The sequence below is a fragment of the Acromyrmex echinatior genome, chromosome 18 (genome assembly GCF_024713525.1).
Source record: "Acromyrmex echinatior isolate Ae372 chromosome 18, ASM2471352v2, whole genome shotgun sequence".
Lineage (NCBI taxonomy): Eukaryota > Metazoa > Arthropoda > Insecta > Hymenoptera > Formicidae > Acromyrmex > Acromyrmex echinatior.
Window position 1 is genome coordinate 7514638 of NC_141869.1, and position 16590 is coordinate 7531227.

Below are 16590 nucleotides of genomic sequence, written 5' to 3' on the forward strand. Positions count from 1 at the left end.
TACAATCACAAGATAACATACATAGAGAGATCCAACAGGCAATACATTTTCGAAAAATATTTATTCAGCAATGAGATATTTTATACAATATAAATGATTAGAGTATCAAATAAAGAAATTAAGTTCCTGAAAAGTATGATAAATATAACGGTAACCGATTTTAGGAATACGTTTGAACGAATTTTGTAACTTAAAAAAGATTTAGCAAATAATATATTGCACAATAATTAAATCTATTTCTTAACTACAATATAACTACATTGAATTATGAAACGAAAAAATCATTTTCTTTTTGTTGGAATATATTATAAATAAATTTATTAGTCAAAATATAAATTATTCACGTAGTTTATTCGCATCACACCATTCATTTTCAACATAAATTAATAAAACAAAACAAAGAACATGTTTATGCCGATAAAACAGCTAGTCTGCTCAAAACAAATGTATTGAACAGTAAAACTGTTTAAACGATTTGTCACAGTGATTAGTCTAATTGCATGACATTTTATTTTTATTTGCTGGCTAGCAATTCAATTTATTATAGATTTTATAAATAAGTATTAATACACATGTTAAAAAATGTATGCTTTAAAAAAAATGCATTTTCTACTAAACTGTTATCGATAACAAAACGGCAATTTAATTTTTTAATATCTTTTATAATGGCGTTCTAGGAATCATTGATTTTTTTGGATCACTGATTCTAATCTGAGGTTGAAATTTTCAAATTTTAAAATCTAAACTGGCGAAACTAATATGATGGATCAAAAACGAAACTAGGACGAATTTTTTTAATTTATCGATTAATCAATCAAAAATACTAAATATTTTACTAAGCAGTAATAAGATTGGAATTAAGATCGTTTTATATGAATATATCACTTAAATACGAAAGCGCCATATAACGGTCAAAGTTAGATGTTGAACTAATATATTTTTATTTAAATGAATTTATTTAAAAAATGATTGCGGACTGTTACTGTCCGATTTTCAACACAATCCATCTAAAACATTAATAATCCACCCAAATTTAATCTTAAAAAATAATAACCGTAATAAATATTTAAGAATTATTTGAATTATTTGTCCGCTATATTGAATCAGTCATTTTGAATTTTAAAATTTTGACTTTTAATTCGTAATCACCGACCCGAAAAACCTTCGGGTACACAGTTAAAAAATCGGTCTGATACAAAAAAAAAATCTTCATGACACAAAGGGTTAACTATGCAGCATTTGCTCGGTGAACGGTCTAATTATTTTGTTAGTTTCAATACATTCTTTTTTTTTCAATTCATAAATTGAAAGACTATAAAATCTTGATTAACTGATTATTCAGTAAAATAAAATAATTTATGTACTGCCAAAAAAATTATACAATTTTTTTCTTCCAATATCATAATTGAATACAGTTGAATATATAACAACTGAAATAATACAAAAGTAAAATCGTATTTCTTATGTAAACATATGACCAAAGTTGGAAAGTACATTACTTTTACATTACTTTTTTTGGATAATAATAACGAATATAATTGTTACATTGAAAGAAAAAAATTAGTTGCTGTAACAATTTAGATAGTAAAATATGGCATAGCATTTTTATGATTACAGCAACTAGTTTTTGGTTGTAGCAGCAAATTTTTAGTTGTGTTAGCTTATCCACAATGTCAGTATATGATTTCGATAGGCTAACGCAACTAAAAATTTACTGTTATAACCAAAAACTGATTGCTGCAGCCATATAAAAATGCTATGCCATATTTTACTATCTAAATTGTTGCAGCAACCAACCTTTTTTTTCAGTGTACCTTTATCGTTATTTTGTACAATACGCGTGTATGGAGTATAAGCGAGTTTCAAAAGAAGAAAATGTTGTGTTTGATCATGTTCCAATTAATTACAACTATTATAACAACTATAGATCTCGTATTGAATTGATCAATTAGTGACCAAAGCAATTGGATCCCACTTCAAAAAAAAAAAAAGAGGTCATCAAAATTTGAAAAAGTAACACAAATTTTAACAACTTGTTACTTTTTGAATAACAATAACGATAACGAGTTACTTTTCAGAAAAAAGAAGTGATAACGGTAATGAGTTACTTTTAAAATAAAGTAATTTTCCCAATCCTGCAAATATTTTTATATATTGGTTGCACTTCTCTGGAGTTAGAATTTTTCCGAGAGTCTCAGTTAATCTCTTTAAATCGAGAACCGTAGAACTGTCCGATATTTTTATTAGTCCACGATTCCAGAAAGAAACAAGATAAAAACATTTTTGTCAACCATTTGTATCGCGTTACCTACACTGTCTACATGTTCGGTATACTGTTCTGGTTGATTTGTTGCTTGGGTTTCGAATCTTGTTGCTGTGGAAGATTGTGATTGATTTGTGCAGCACCTCGACTACTCAGAACATTATCCTGAGTATTCTGTGGCACTTGATTTTGCATTTGTTGCTGTTGTGTTTGTTGTTGAGCCTGCTGAGGCTGGCCTTGGATTTGTTGTTGAACCTGTTGAGGCTGGCCCTGGGACTGTTGAACCTGCTGAGGTTGATTTTGGAATTGCTGCTGCGCTTGCTGAAGCGGTTGAGCCTGGAACTGCGGCTGTTGCGGTACTGGCATTTGGTATTGTGGTTGTTGTCCCTGATACTGTTGCTGTTGCGGAATTTGGCCAGGATAATGTTGCTGAGGTGGTGGGACTTGAGGTTGATAGGGTTGTTGCTGCGGCAATTGACCCTGATATTGTGGCGCATGGCCGACTATTGGTTGTTGCGGAGGTATCTGTCCTGAATATTGTTGTTGTGAAGGATGCGCCTGTTGCGAATATTGTTGTTGGTAGTTGTACTGTTGCTGATATTGTGACGGGAACTGCAGAATGATAAAAAAAAAGGTCGTGTTACAAGAAAATAATTGCAGGTTAGCTAAGAAAATAATTTAAAATTAAAATGATTTAAAATTGCTAAAATGTTTTACAGTTTAGCAATTACTCACCTGTTCATGTTGGACGGGTAGATGTACAGTGTCAGGGGGTGGTGGTAACTAACGACAACAACAGAAAGTGCACAAGCTAAGTTAATTACTCTAATTACTACGGATAGCACGGATAGCAGTCTATTAGTCAAAGCAATAGTGATAACATCTGCAGATCCGTCGAACGGCGACTCATATAAAATACGCTTATCGTGCTAGTAATTACAGTCACGCATGTATATGTAATTACGTCTACAAAAAATGATTTTTGTTGAAAAAGCAATAAAGTGGAGCATTTCCTAATCTTATCTCGAACATGCTATTGAAGATGTGTATACGAAAGCGAGAAATAAAATCATTTATATAACATTCAGTCTAATATTATATACAAAAATATAAAATTAACTGCGGGGATTTAATCCTATAGCAATCATTGAGATATACAACTGGATTTAAATAAATACGATTTTTCTATTCAAATTTTTAAGTGCATTCAAGATTAAATTTGATAAATTAATTTGATAAAATTAATTTACCATTCCTTTGGCGACCATTTTCTGAATTTCTTCCTGTCTGTGCTTCTGGAAAGCTTCATACTCTTGTTGAGAATAAATTTGCTGCTCATCCAATCCCTGCCATCCTTCATCCTGCTGGAAATCCGGTTTCATAGTTTGTACTAAAAATTCTTGGTAACTGTAATGAGAAAAAACAGTACAAAATAGTACATTTCTTTGTTTCATGTAATTCTGGTAATCAATTAGCATAAAGAATTTTGTGAATTTTAAAGTATATACCTTATGACACCGTCGCGATCAAAATCAGCTTCATTAAACACATGCTCTCTCATTCTTTCCATTTCTTCCCGTCTTTCATAGATGTCATCTTCAGGTGCGCCTTCTGTGTAAAGTTTATCCAATTCCTTCAAGAACAAAGCCTTCACTTCGTCTTGATCCCAGTAACCATTTCCATCCAAATCTAAATTGATTTGTTATGTATGTGTATAGAATAACCATTTTAAGATAATAATTAATTATGTAGTAAAAACATGATTATCTTTCTTACCATGAAGGTGAAAGAATGTCTTAGGATCAAATTCTTGATCTTCCATATGATCTTGCTTTTCCCATACTTCTTCCAGTTGTTGCTTACTACCGGGATGATGCAACTGCAAGTGTATATTACTCATTATGCTTGCATCAAGGCATATGCAATTATTGTTATAGTTCCACAGCTTACTATTTGTATAAGATTCTCGGAAATTCGTTGTTTATCAATGGTGGACTTCCCACAATTCATAATTCGTCATTCGCAGTTTATGATTCGTTTGTACTTCATGTGATAATTTGATAATTTCTTATTATTATGATATTCTATTATTGTGACTTTTATTCTTGGGACATTTCACAATAAGTTCTATTCTTTTATAGCTTTCATAAAAATGCCGAAATGTGATTATTCCATTCATTAAAATTCTATTGAAAAATCAATGCGTAATAATTAATTACCGTAATAAAAAAATCCATTAAAGCAAGATAATTAATCTATTCGATTTTCTTGTCAAAAACTTTGCTGATAAATTAATACAATTGATAAGTAACAAAGAGTTAACTCAATTTATCCATTCACATTATTCATGAATCTCACACGAATAGTCATTGTGAATCACGAATTATTAATTGCATATATAATCTTAAGCAAGTTTTAGAAAAGAAAAAAAAAGAGCTACTTTAAATCCATTTCTCAACTTACAGGTTTGTGATCCTTGTGCTTCTTCTTCATTGCTTCTAATTCTTCCTCATATTTCTTTCTCTCTTCTTCCTTCATACCTTCCAAAAACGAAATACATTAATACAAAAGTGACGTTTACGTATAATTTGTAATGAGCAAACTTAAGGGGATCCTAAAGTGATATTCGAATCGTTGTTTTACCGATAAAACACATCGACATATCTTTATATATTACTTTATATATTACTATCAATGTCGCGCGCGCAATACACACACACACACACACACACACACACACACACACACACACACACACACACAAATTTTCGTAGAATAATAGCATTTTAATTAGTTTTATTCTAAGAACTCTTGACATGGTTTCTTTGTGTATAATGTACTAGTCTGTAACTTCCAATTTTATAAATACAGATTGCAGAACTTTTGTATCAAACAAATATTGTTGCGGCAGCTCAAGCTATTATGGACTAAGAAATTGTGAAGATGTGATCAATTTCAAAAATTTTTATCATTTTCTTGATCTAAACGTTGTATGAGTTTTGTAACAATTTTTTTTCCTATTTTATAGATCAAAAATCCTTTTCTATGATTAAAGTATACGCATTAATATGTGTTTGTGAGTTTATACCGAGAACGAAAAAAAAATTGTTTAAATTGTGATCTTTACCACTTCTTAATCCAATATAGTATCAGAGTTGTCAATATCGTGACAATATTTGCTTGATACAAAAGCTCTCTTGAAAACCATCATATACAGTTACCGGTATTACCCTTCATCTTTTGTTCTTCTTCGAATTTCTTCTGCATCTCGTATTCCTTAAATTGCTGCCGTCTTCGTTTATCGGCTTCAGCCAAGTCTTTCGTGGTCTGCAACGTTTTAAAACAATGATATACAAGTGATTAAACAAGTGATTAAACAAGTGATTAAACAAGATAGTTCATATAAGAGCCCTTCATGTCAGATATTTCTACAAATTCAGGTATCAAGAGACATTCTACCTTGGCAATCAATTTCTTCAGATCATCTATTTCGAACGTATGCGCGTTAGAGTGATCCAAATGTTCCGCTATCTTTAAATGTTCTATATCCAAATCATTTCTACGATTATACTCTTTGGTAGCGAGATGTCGCAGCCTCTCCAATTCTTCTCGTTTCAGTTCGTCCAGCTTTGTTCTGACCTTATGATCTACAAATTGCAGCTCATGCGCAATCTTACCTGTCTACATACAAAAACATTTGATTAAAATTACAAATTGCATTTAAGCGAGTCTATGTAAACAAAAAGTATTTAATATTCGATCTTTTGATCTAAAATCTATATTCGGATCGGCATATCACAGATGTAATAATCGTGAAATTTTATTGTTGAAAAAGGAATTACTATTGGACACGATGAGAAATAATTAACACTATTAATTATATTCTTTAACAACAGACAAAAATCATTATCTTAGAAATGGTGATATGGCAAAATGCCACAGGACTATTTTGATTCCTCTCAATAAGATCTATGAGATCGAGTTGAAACCGTATTGTCATTATCAAAAAAATAATTTCAATGTGCAATGTGCAACTTTTTTTTTGTCAAAGAATGTATATAATATAAATAAATTAGAATTGAATATAAATTAATTAATCTCAATTATTCTTAATGAGATTTACACGTATATCTTCTTCCTTAGCGTTTTCTAATTTTGCGCGGAATTCTGGGTCTCTTTCCAAAGCCTGGATCACTTCTTTTAAGTACCGGTGATATTCCATTTGAAATTCTGGATTTCCCTATAAAAATGAATGTTATTTATACACAAACCAGAACAATAGAACTATTCCCAAAATATATCTACCAAATCGTCTGAGTCGTCGATCTCATTTTCCTTATCCTTGTGATCCTCGTTCTTCTTTTCAACGGGCGGCGCAACCGATGTTTGTATTATCAAAACTACTAAAAACAATAGCAGGTACTGCATTTTTTCTGGAACTAAAACCACAGAAAGATACACCAACGATGAGAAACTATAAAAAAAACGTCAGAAAACTGGAACTAAAACCAAACAGAAAGATACACCAACGATGAGGAATTATAAAAGAATTTTTTTTCTAACATGAAAGAATTTTTGAAACATAAAAGAATTTTTTTTCTAACATGACTTTGTTTTTTTCTAAAAACAAAGAATGCATTTATTCCCTTGAAATCGATTTTTTACGCTTAACTCGAGTTTATTCAATTTAAGTCGTAATTTGTATTCCTGTCACTGATAGTTTACGCGTTATCTTTTATTTGTTGAAAGGTTCTTAATTAATGATGATGATGACATGCATTGAATGCATAGAAGACATTCGATAAGAAAATTCGAAAGACTAGCTTTGGTGTTATTTTTATTTGTATCAAGGACAACTGGTTTAACCAGCAGGATTAGAGTCTAAATACACACGTACAAAGGAATAGTATCATGCAGTATAGCATAACTACTATTGCTCCGGGAAATCTGAACGATAAGTATGTTTACACGGACATTCTTAATCTTATTCTACAATAGGATCATATAAAAAATTTACTAATAACAATTGAATATGACAAAAATAATCAACTATGATTGGTTAATTTCTTACGGCTTACGAGCCTATTATAGAACAAGCATTAGGATATATTCACACAAATTTAACCGCATAAACGTATGCATAAAGAAATTATCCAATTACATTTCTATCACAAAAATGTACGTAAAATATAAGTGAATAATTTTCCTTAAGCATATATTTATGCGACTATGCAAATCATGTGGACATACCCTAACTCGAAATACACTCATAATAACATTCGTAGTTATGAAATTGGCCAATCATAGCTTTCCTTTGAAGAATGGAATGATTGTGATTGGCCAGTTTCTTACTACGGATGTTATTAAAATCCGTGTAAACGTAATCCATGATTCACAGAGCTACTGAAGAACAAACGTCACTAAAATGCAACGTCACACAAAACGCGACCACAGATTTCGAAAGCATGTACGTGGATGGTTGATCACGTCAGCTCGTAAACGAATTTTCAAAGTGGAGTAACTTTCGACATAGTTTCGGAACTCACGGAAGCGAGCCAAAGCGAGCAAAACAGCATAATAAACGAACGGTCGTTCGTAATCGATTATTAAAATAACGTAAACGCAGATGTGCAGCGTGTGATCACATACATAGTCAAAGCAAGTAACAGATATAAGAGCAAAAATAAAAAGAGCGCTTGCTGTGAGAACATCTGCTTGAGAAAAATCGATGGATCGTTTGTTTATCTCCAATTTCCGCAAACATATGTCTTCGCGTATGTTTCATATGACATATCCCTGATGAAAAAAAAAATTCTCACATCATAGTATTTTTAAGAATTTTTCATATTTTAAATTTATGATGATTTCTAAAAAATACCTTCAATATTCTTCAGATTTACAAGTTTTTTCCTCGAAAATTATAGAATGAGAAATCTTGGAATATTTCTGATTTCACATATATAAATGATTCTAGAAAAAAATCTGAGAAATCTTTTTAAAAAATTATAAAATTTCAATAGATTATATGCAAAAATTCCAATAGATTATATAAAAAATTCTAAGATAGTCAAGGGTACAAATAAACATTTCTTCTGCAATGGCAAACGATAAATGAAATAGATGTGTCAATTCACGTATGTAATTACCAAGTACACACATGTCTTCTATACATGTGTCATGCCCTATATATTACATTACATTGTATTTATATCGCATTTTTATATCTTGTCATTTTTTATTTCAATTTCGGATTATTCCGCATATAAACGTGCGAGGAGTTAAAATATTTCTGTTCCGTGTACTTGCATCATCTATTCAATCGAAGGTCGATTGTGACACATGTCATGATATTGATATTATTTCGCGCGTTCCTCTTGAAATATGCGTGTGCATGCGAAAAGAGGACAACAATGGTTCACGCACACGCATGTGGTAGATGTAAAATAATGTATGCAAAAAGAATATATGTATGAAGACAAATAAACGTAATCAAGGTCGCTAGCGAGAGATCGTGCAGAAATTCGCTTACGAAATATATGGTGAAAGTTCAGCGAGAGTACGATGATCAATTCGGAGCAGTGAGGCTTTCCCTGCCAGAACACGACATTGTATAGGTTATAAAGGAAATTAAAAGAGGTAGATTTAGCTTACGTTAAAGGGCGTCGTGACGTCGAATAGTCAGATGACAGTCGTGGCAGATCGTAACTACCAAATATCCGCAATCGAAACCGATTAAAAACAGTAAAGACAGTGAAGACACTGAAAACTGATTGACTGAGATAAACGAGGCACGTCGGACACTCGAACCAGCCCGACCATCCTAACTCCACCAAATTCCCAACTCCCACTTGGAAAAATTCTGAACAGTTTCAGCGCCGCTTATCAGAGAACTCGGATCCGGCGAACTAAGTAAGTCACGTGATAAGTAGTGGGAATTTCAAATCCATATGCCATGCATTAACGAATACGTTACCCAGACAACATGCATAAATCTAAAAGACATTCTAAAGACGCTTTAATAGTCTTCCAAAGGACATCTTTTAAATGTCTTTAAGTTTTGTCCAAATGAAGAAGACTGTTTTGAAGACGTTTTTATTTTTGAAGAAATTTTTATTTTTTATATTTATACATTTTTTGGAGCTTACAGTTATTTGCATTATCGACTTCAATCAAGAATAAAGTCGGTAGTGCAAATAACTGTACAAGCTCTAAAAAATGTATAAATATAAAAAATAAAAATTTATACATGAATAAATATTTATATCCTATGAGATATGTTAGTTTATAATGGCTTGAGATTTAATTAAAAATTGGAAGCATCCTGTATATTATAATTTTGATGTAGCAAAAGTCCCGCGATATTTTATTAAGTATCATCAGAGACAAACCTGAGAGAGGATGTTGAAAGTCTTCTTCCTGCAAAATGCCGCCGCGTATTACTGCCCTCTGAAGAAGTGGATGTAAGTTATATAATATAATATCCATTTTTGTTGGTGCTCTTGATGGAAATAAATCGCTGAAATCGCTGAAATAACTAAAATCTATAAAATTAATAGAGATCCAGGTTTCTTTCTGCCTGTATTCAGATCTTATATTTAAGATTATTTTAAGTGCAATCTTAAGATGTAATGGACTAATCAGAAAGTCGTATTAAGCTTGTTCTACAATAGGATCGCAAGTTGTAAACCGTAAGAAATTGGCCAATCAGTTGAATATGACAAAAATAATCAACTACGATTTATTAATTTCTTACGGCTTATGACTTGCAACCCTAGCAAGTCAGTTGTAGAACAGGCTTTAGCATGTTAGGACATTAATTAAGATGATCTTAAAATAAGAACCGACTATAAATACCAGTCTTAATGTCTATTGCACACTGGACGCGATGAGAGATTAGCGATGAGCGATATCTAATAAGAACTCTGCTTTGTACCGTTGTGCAAAAAAAGCAGAGCTTTCACGATTCAAAGCTGATATGTAATGTAAGAAATTTATTTGTTAACACCTTAAAAATATTTAATTTTAATTATATTGTTGAAATTTAAAAGTAACACAAATATAGGTATTCAAAGATAGGAATTCCTGAAACATGGCGGATCAATTAATGCGCTATTTTATCATATAATGATTCTAGCATTTTTCATTGAGCGAATTCAAGCTGGACAAAACTGCTAGCATACTTACAGGCATTTGGTTGCGTTCAATAGAGAAAACCACTCACTGAACAGAAAAGGGATTAATCTATAATTAATATGTTTATTTCTTATAATGCGTAATGTAGACTAACTTGTCTATTACAAATAATCTTTAATATCATATTCTTATTTATTTATTATTATTTATTATTTCTCTAATGCCGTGTTTGAACCGTAAGATTATGTAGTGCTTAGTGAGCGGTGGAGCGACTTATAATTATGCTCAGTGAGCAGTTTTCTCTACTGAACGCTGCCATTGATTTTGGATCTATAAGTAACAACCAATATAATTATATTTATTTACTCAGCAAGAAGGCTAGCCGCTTTATCGACTTGAACGCACTCAATAGCAGAACTGGTGCGTTACAAAATGCATATTACAATATAATATTTATTAATTTGCGTATAATTGAAGAAAATCCAAATTCTGGTTCTGCAATAAAAATCTTTACATTTTTATTTAATAATTCTTTTAATAACACAATGTTTATTAATGGCTCCTTGAACAAAAATTTTAATTTCGCATCTTCTACTATGAAATAAAAGTTGTTGAATTTTAATAAACGAAATTGAATATTCAAACAAGTTAACAAATTTTGTCTTATAAAATGCATCTGCATAAAATTACGAAGTTAGACAGATTCTTTAAACAGATTTTCAGCCCGTTTTAACTAAACATATATATATGTATCAACTATATATGTATCTACAATTACTATAATAATTATAAAGACTTTGAATAAATTCACACTTTTCGAATCATATATTGTCAATTTAAGGAAAAACACTTCAATTTAGCAAAAACGAGCTAGAGGCCCTCCACCACCCCCGCCGATTTTATCGGCGGTCCTCTTTTCTTTGTAAATAGGCTCACCCGTTAAAAAAAATGAGCTACTAATAAATTTGATAATTTAATAGCCCGTTTTGGCAGGTAAATATTTTTAATTAATTAATTAATTTTTTATGTCTATTTATTTCATTGTATTTTTTTCGTCAATGATATTATATTTTTTTAAATATTATCTTTTATTGAAATTCTTTATTCAATACAATAATAACAATTATTTTGTTTACAATACAATATACAATCATAAAAACTGTTTAAAATATAATAAAAATGATATTATAAGAACATACAACAAATTTTAATATGTGGGATTATACGAAAACGTCGAAACTACATATGATAACACAAATTTTTCTAAATCGAATTCGTTTAATGAAATATTGATAAATGCGGAATGAAATACTAACAACAACTAAATCGTATATAATATAACTGTCATTTACTATTAATTATTAACTTCTCGAGAAAAAATATTTTATGTACAATTTTGTATAATTGTGTATAAATGGACATATTCTATATATAATTATATATAATTTTAAATATTAATATATATAAATATTGATATATATAAATATATATAATTTATATACTTATATATAAAACATTTTTTTTCGGATTGCGATTACAAAACTTATTAATATTATGATAAAAAGTCATTAATATATTTATGACACTACTTTCATGTTTAAGATAATTTATCTCAATAATGTGATCATATCAAAGTTCTTCCACCTTGTGGTACGCTGTAGTATTCGATTTAAAGAAGAATAATCTTCATAATGGAAAGCATACTCTCTTCAAATTCGCAAAGTCCATTCGTAAAGAAAAGTTAAGCAATTCGTCAATCATCAGCGGTCTTGTTACAAGAGGATATGAATCCCGAAATTTTCAAACCATTTACGATAATAATAATTTTGGTAGCATTTTGTCAATCACAATTAATTATCATTTTTATCACATCTTTAATATAATTAAAATTCGCGAGAAAATATGTACTGCCACATATCATTAAAAGTCATCTCTTATTAAAAATGAATAGAATAGAATGATTTCCTTTACGAAAATGGTTACAAAGGAATATATTTAATATTAATAAAATACATGCATTATTGTACTTTTTTATATGTATGGATACAAAAGTTTCTCGGGTACCAATTGTTCGAGATAAGTCGAACCCAATAATAACGGGATTTTAAGAATTTCTTTTATGCTAAAAAAATTTAAGCAAAATTTAACTATTCCTCATTTTCCTGTATTTTCCAAAAATTTTAATTATTAATATCCCGCTAAATATAAGGGTATCCATTCGACTTATCTCGAATTTTTTGTAGCCACACAATTTTAATTAAATTCATCGACAAAAAATAAAATTTGTTAAATATAATCTCATAATATCTGCATGTATTTTGTCATAGAAAAGTATGTACATATATAAATTAATAATTAATAATATTCTGGAATGGCGGGATGTCCAATACCTAAAAATGATTTTAAAATAACAGTTAGAAAATTAAATATATACATTTGTAACCATACTTTTGTTAGAGCAATCATTGGAAAATTAGCAAATTATTTGTATAAAATTTAAATTTATTTACTTAATAATTTGGATTTAAACAAATAATCATTATATATCCATATTAATCACATGATACTAAATTTCTATTATTATTAAGACAGTACTATTACTAACATTTTATTATTACTAGTGGAAAAACATTTAATAAAACAAAGAAAGCGACAAAAATTGTATGTTAAAACCATTGAATTTAATTTCCCAACTTGACTTTAAAATATACGATAATTGTCATTGAGACTCATTGCCAAAATTATTACTTTCAGTAATTGCAGAGAAAACCTGAGATTAATTCCTGTACCAGAATCTCCAAAGAGACACCAAAGACTAGAGATTCTAAACCAAACTTCGTGAATGGACTTTACGAAAAGCGACGAGGAATAACTCCCTACGAAAATAATTTCAACTTTTCATCGGTACAAACACGCAATCACAAGCATCCATTTGACGCGAGAGACAACGATGAGGTCTTTACACAATAAATTGATCACTAAAATATACTTGTAATTCTGTAATATTAAAAACATAAATGTCAAAAAGCAAGCAATACAAATTTAATAAATTTGTATACTAAATAAGAAGAAAAATTGACGATTATTCTAAACATCAAAATTTTAATTAGAAATAAAATAAAATTATTAATGACTTTTTGATATTCAAAATAAAAAAATCCAAAAAATTAAAAAAAGTTTCAAAGTTAAAAATTTATCAAATTACTGAATCAATAAACAATTTTTGTTATTATGTGTTTCGTCGATTTCGTATAATTAACATCAATTATGCAACAATTTGGTTTACTATGACGAGATAAATGCTATCTGTATTGAATAGAATATTCAAATACGTATATATATATATATATATATATATATATATATATATATATATATATATATTCTAATAAATGTATAATTTATTAGTAATGCAAATTAGAAAAATAAATATGATGGCATTTATCTGAACATAGTTTACATAAATTTTATATTATATATGTAATACTATTATACATACATTTATTTACAATAAATGTATGTATAATGTATGTATTAATTATTATACAATAATAACGCGTTACATAATTTGTACGTGTATAGAATTTTAATAAAAAATTTAATTTCATGGTAGCTGAAAATTCAATAAAATTTGAAATTAATTTGGTTTATTTTCATATTTGATAATTAGAACGAAATGCTGATAATTAAATAAAACTTAAAATTAATTTAAATTTTATTCAATTTTTAATTCCTCTTTTTCAATTATCAAGTATGATCATATGATGTGTTTATTCCTACCTATCCACACTTATCATCTATACAATCCCTACCTATCCATATTTATTGTCCTATTTATTTATAAATGAATTTTCATTTATTCGTGACTATTCGCGTATATCTATTTCTACTCGTGTATTCCTATCTGTCTACATTACCTTATAAATGTGCAAAAACACTGTGAATATAATATCGTTAATGGCTGCGTTTAGAGAAAGTAGCTTTTCAACTATTATAAAATTCTTTAATACGATTAGTTCTTACTTTGATTCCTTATGGATTTAAATGTATAAACTACATTGAAGAATCTTACTACAACAACTGAAAAGCTACTTTCTCTTTTTAAAACAGCAAAGCTGTTTTCTCTGCTGAACACAGAGAGTATAATAATCAAAACAGGCTTTCAATCTTTAAAATACAAAAAAATTGACAAATAAGAGAATTAATGAGAGTCAACGCGGATAATCAAGCACAAATTTAATAGATTTTTTTCTACTGAACTTGCATTTGATTATCCGCGCTGACTCTCATTAGCTCTGTTGTTTATTGGTTATTTTTGTATTTTAAATAAGTAATATTTCAAAATAAGAACTCGCAATGTGCGAGCAAGTTACCCTCCCGAATATTGAGTTTATCTTTATACACTGAGAAAAAAAATTTGTTCAACTAATTACACACATTTAGTTGTTTGCAGATTTGGTTAATTCAACAAATTTTATTTAACTAAATTTAACCGTAGTCTACTTAACATTGAACAGTTCGTTAAGCAGATTACGGTTAAATTCGATTAAATAAAATTTGATGAAATAATCAAATTTGCTAACAACTGTATTTAGTCCGTTGAACAAATTTTTTTTTCTCAATGTATATGTTCCTTTTAAAAACTTAAACTGGTGTTATACACCAACCTACTACGTTTAGATATTCTTCTTTCTTCTGGCCAGATTGAACTCACCTTTCGTTGCTTCTGGCCAATATTCTGACTTTATATGCCAGAAATTGACAACAAGGAAAAATACTCCTTTTTGCTGTCGACTGCTGCCGACTGTTGCAAACTAATATTGCTGGCAATAAGCGTAAGATTTTACGCTTATGTATATACAATGCGCGAAACACGAACGCGTCGCGAAGGGGCCATATCAATGAAATTTACTAAATTGTAATATGAATAACTATCAATAATAATAATAATTTCATTAATATACTACGAATAAATATTGCGTTTATTCTAAATTAAAAATATAAATATTCGACTAAAAATAAATCTAAATAAATTTAAAAAATCTTTAAGTTAATGATGTATTTATTTCAAAAGTCTCGAATATTAAACTAGATTAAATTTTTAATATAAACATTATTATATAAAAAAACAAAACTTTAATTTAAAAATAAACTGAAAATGACTAAATCGAGTATCATCCGATAAAATTCAAGGCCCATGTACGTATCTTTAACGATTCGAACGATTCGTTGCTGAATCTCGTCTCAAAGCATGCGGAGATGAGAAATTCAGACGAATGATGTAAGATCCAAAAGGAATAATTTTCTCTTGCAATAAATATATCTCTTTGTATTTTGAAAATTATTAGAATTATTAGAACATTTTTGTATAATTATTGTTTTATTATTAAATATTTTAAGTTATACAAAACTCTGAACGCGATTTTAAAATAATTATGTAATAAAATTCTTCTATTTCTTGGTAAAATGTATATTTTGGATCTTACATTATGTTACTATTTTAACTAATATAAAATCCAGTTACTACATATGAATAAGTTATAAAAGATCAGGCTAAAGTCAGTGCATTGAAATAAACAATAATAATTAATAATTATAAAATGTCTTTTATAGAAAAGCGAGATCAATCAATTATATCCGTTATATAACAATTTTCGTTGTTATTTCATCAATAACATGTATAGAAATAAATGTAAAACAACAGAAGAAATTTAAAAAAAAACAGTACACATTATACATAAATGTGTACGTAGATATTGCTTTTCTGCACCAACTTGTGTAAAACTTAATCCTGAATAAATATTTAGGAATAGGATAGATAGGAAAATTAATAAAATAATATTTGTTTGTTACACTGTAACAAACGCTTTTTCATGTTATGATATTCTCTCATCCAGGAAAAAATATTTTATATATAATTGTGTATAATTATATATATTTATAATTATATACAAACTTATATATAAAATTATATATAATTATATATAAAATTAAATTAAGTTATATACAAAATTATATATAATTTTATATAATTTTATATAAAAAACGATTTTATTGAAAAAACGAATATTTTATTCTTTTTTATTTTTATTTCTTTTTTATTTTATTTTTTAAGTGGAAAAAATATTTTAATATATAATTGTATATAATTATATAATTTATATATAATTATATATATATATATATATATATAT

The 16590-nt window shown here is 28.7% G+C and overlaps 1 protein-coding gene across 5 annotated transcripts; it reads right to left on the reverse strand.

Moving 5' to 3' along the window:
• Positions 1-42: 42 nt before the first annotated feature.
• NUCB1 (Nucleobindin 1) lies at positions 43-9139 on the reverse strand. Of its 5 annotated transcripts, XM_011053916.2 has the most exons (12): positions 8915-9139; positions 8793-8853; positions 6569-6702; positions 6387-6503; positions 5723-5944; positions 5485-5590; positions 4727-4803; positions 4040-4142; positions 3772-3952; positions 3514-3670; positions 2999-3046; positions 43-2875 (listed from the first exon to the last, which is right to left on the reverse strand). In XM_011053916.2, the coding sequence occupies exons 3-12, from the start codon at positions 6689-6691 to the stop codon at positions 2318-2320; spliced, it is 1692 nt and encodes a 563-aa protein (XP_011052218.1). In that variant the 5' UTR covers positions 6692-6702; positions 8793-8853; positions 8915-9139; the 3' UTR covers positions 43-2317. The 5 variants fall into 5 exon arrangements, with proteins under 5 accessions (XP_011052218.1, XP_087271863.1, XP_011052219.1 ...); XM_087415737.1 differs by lacking the exon at positions 8793-8853 and having other exon boundaries at positions 6569-6696; XM_011053917.2 differs by lacking the exon at positions 8793-8853 and having other exon boundaries at positions 5494-5590.
• Positions 9140-16590: the final 7451 nt, after the last annotated feature.

Excerpts from the sequence above, each read along its gene's own strand:
- NUCB1 (XM_087415737.1), bottom strand. The coding sequence starts at position 6,691 with ATGCAGTACCTGCTATTGTTTTTAGTAGTTTTGATAATACAAACATCG. Across the intron at positions 6,504-6,568 it reads TCGACGACTCAGACGATTTG|GGAAATCCAGAATTTCAAAT; the intron begins GTAGATATATTT and ends TCATTTTTATAG. Across the intron at positions 3,953-4,039 it reads GACATTCTTTCACCTTCATG|ATTTGGATGGAAATGGTTAC; the intron begins GTAAGAAAGATA and ends AAATCAATTTAG.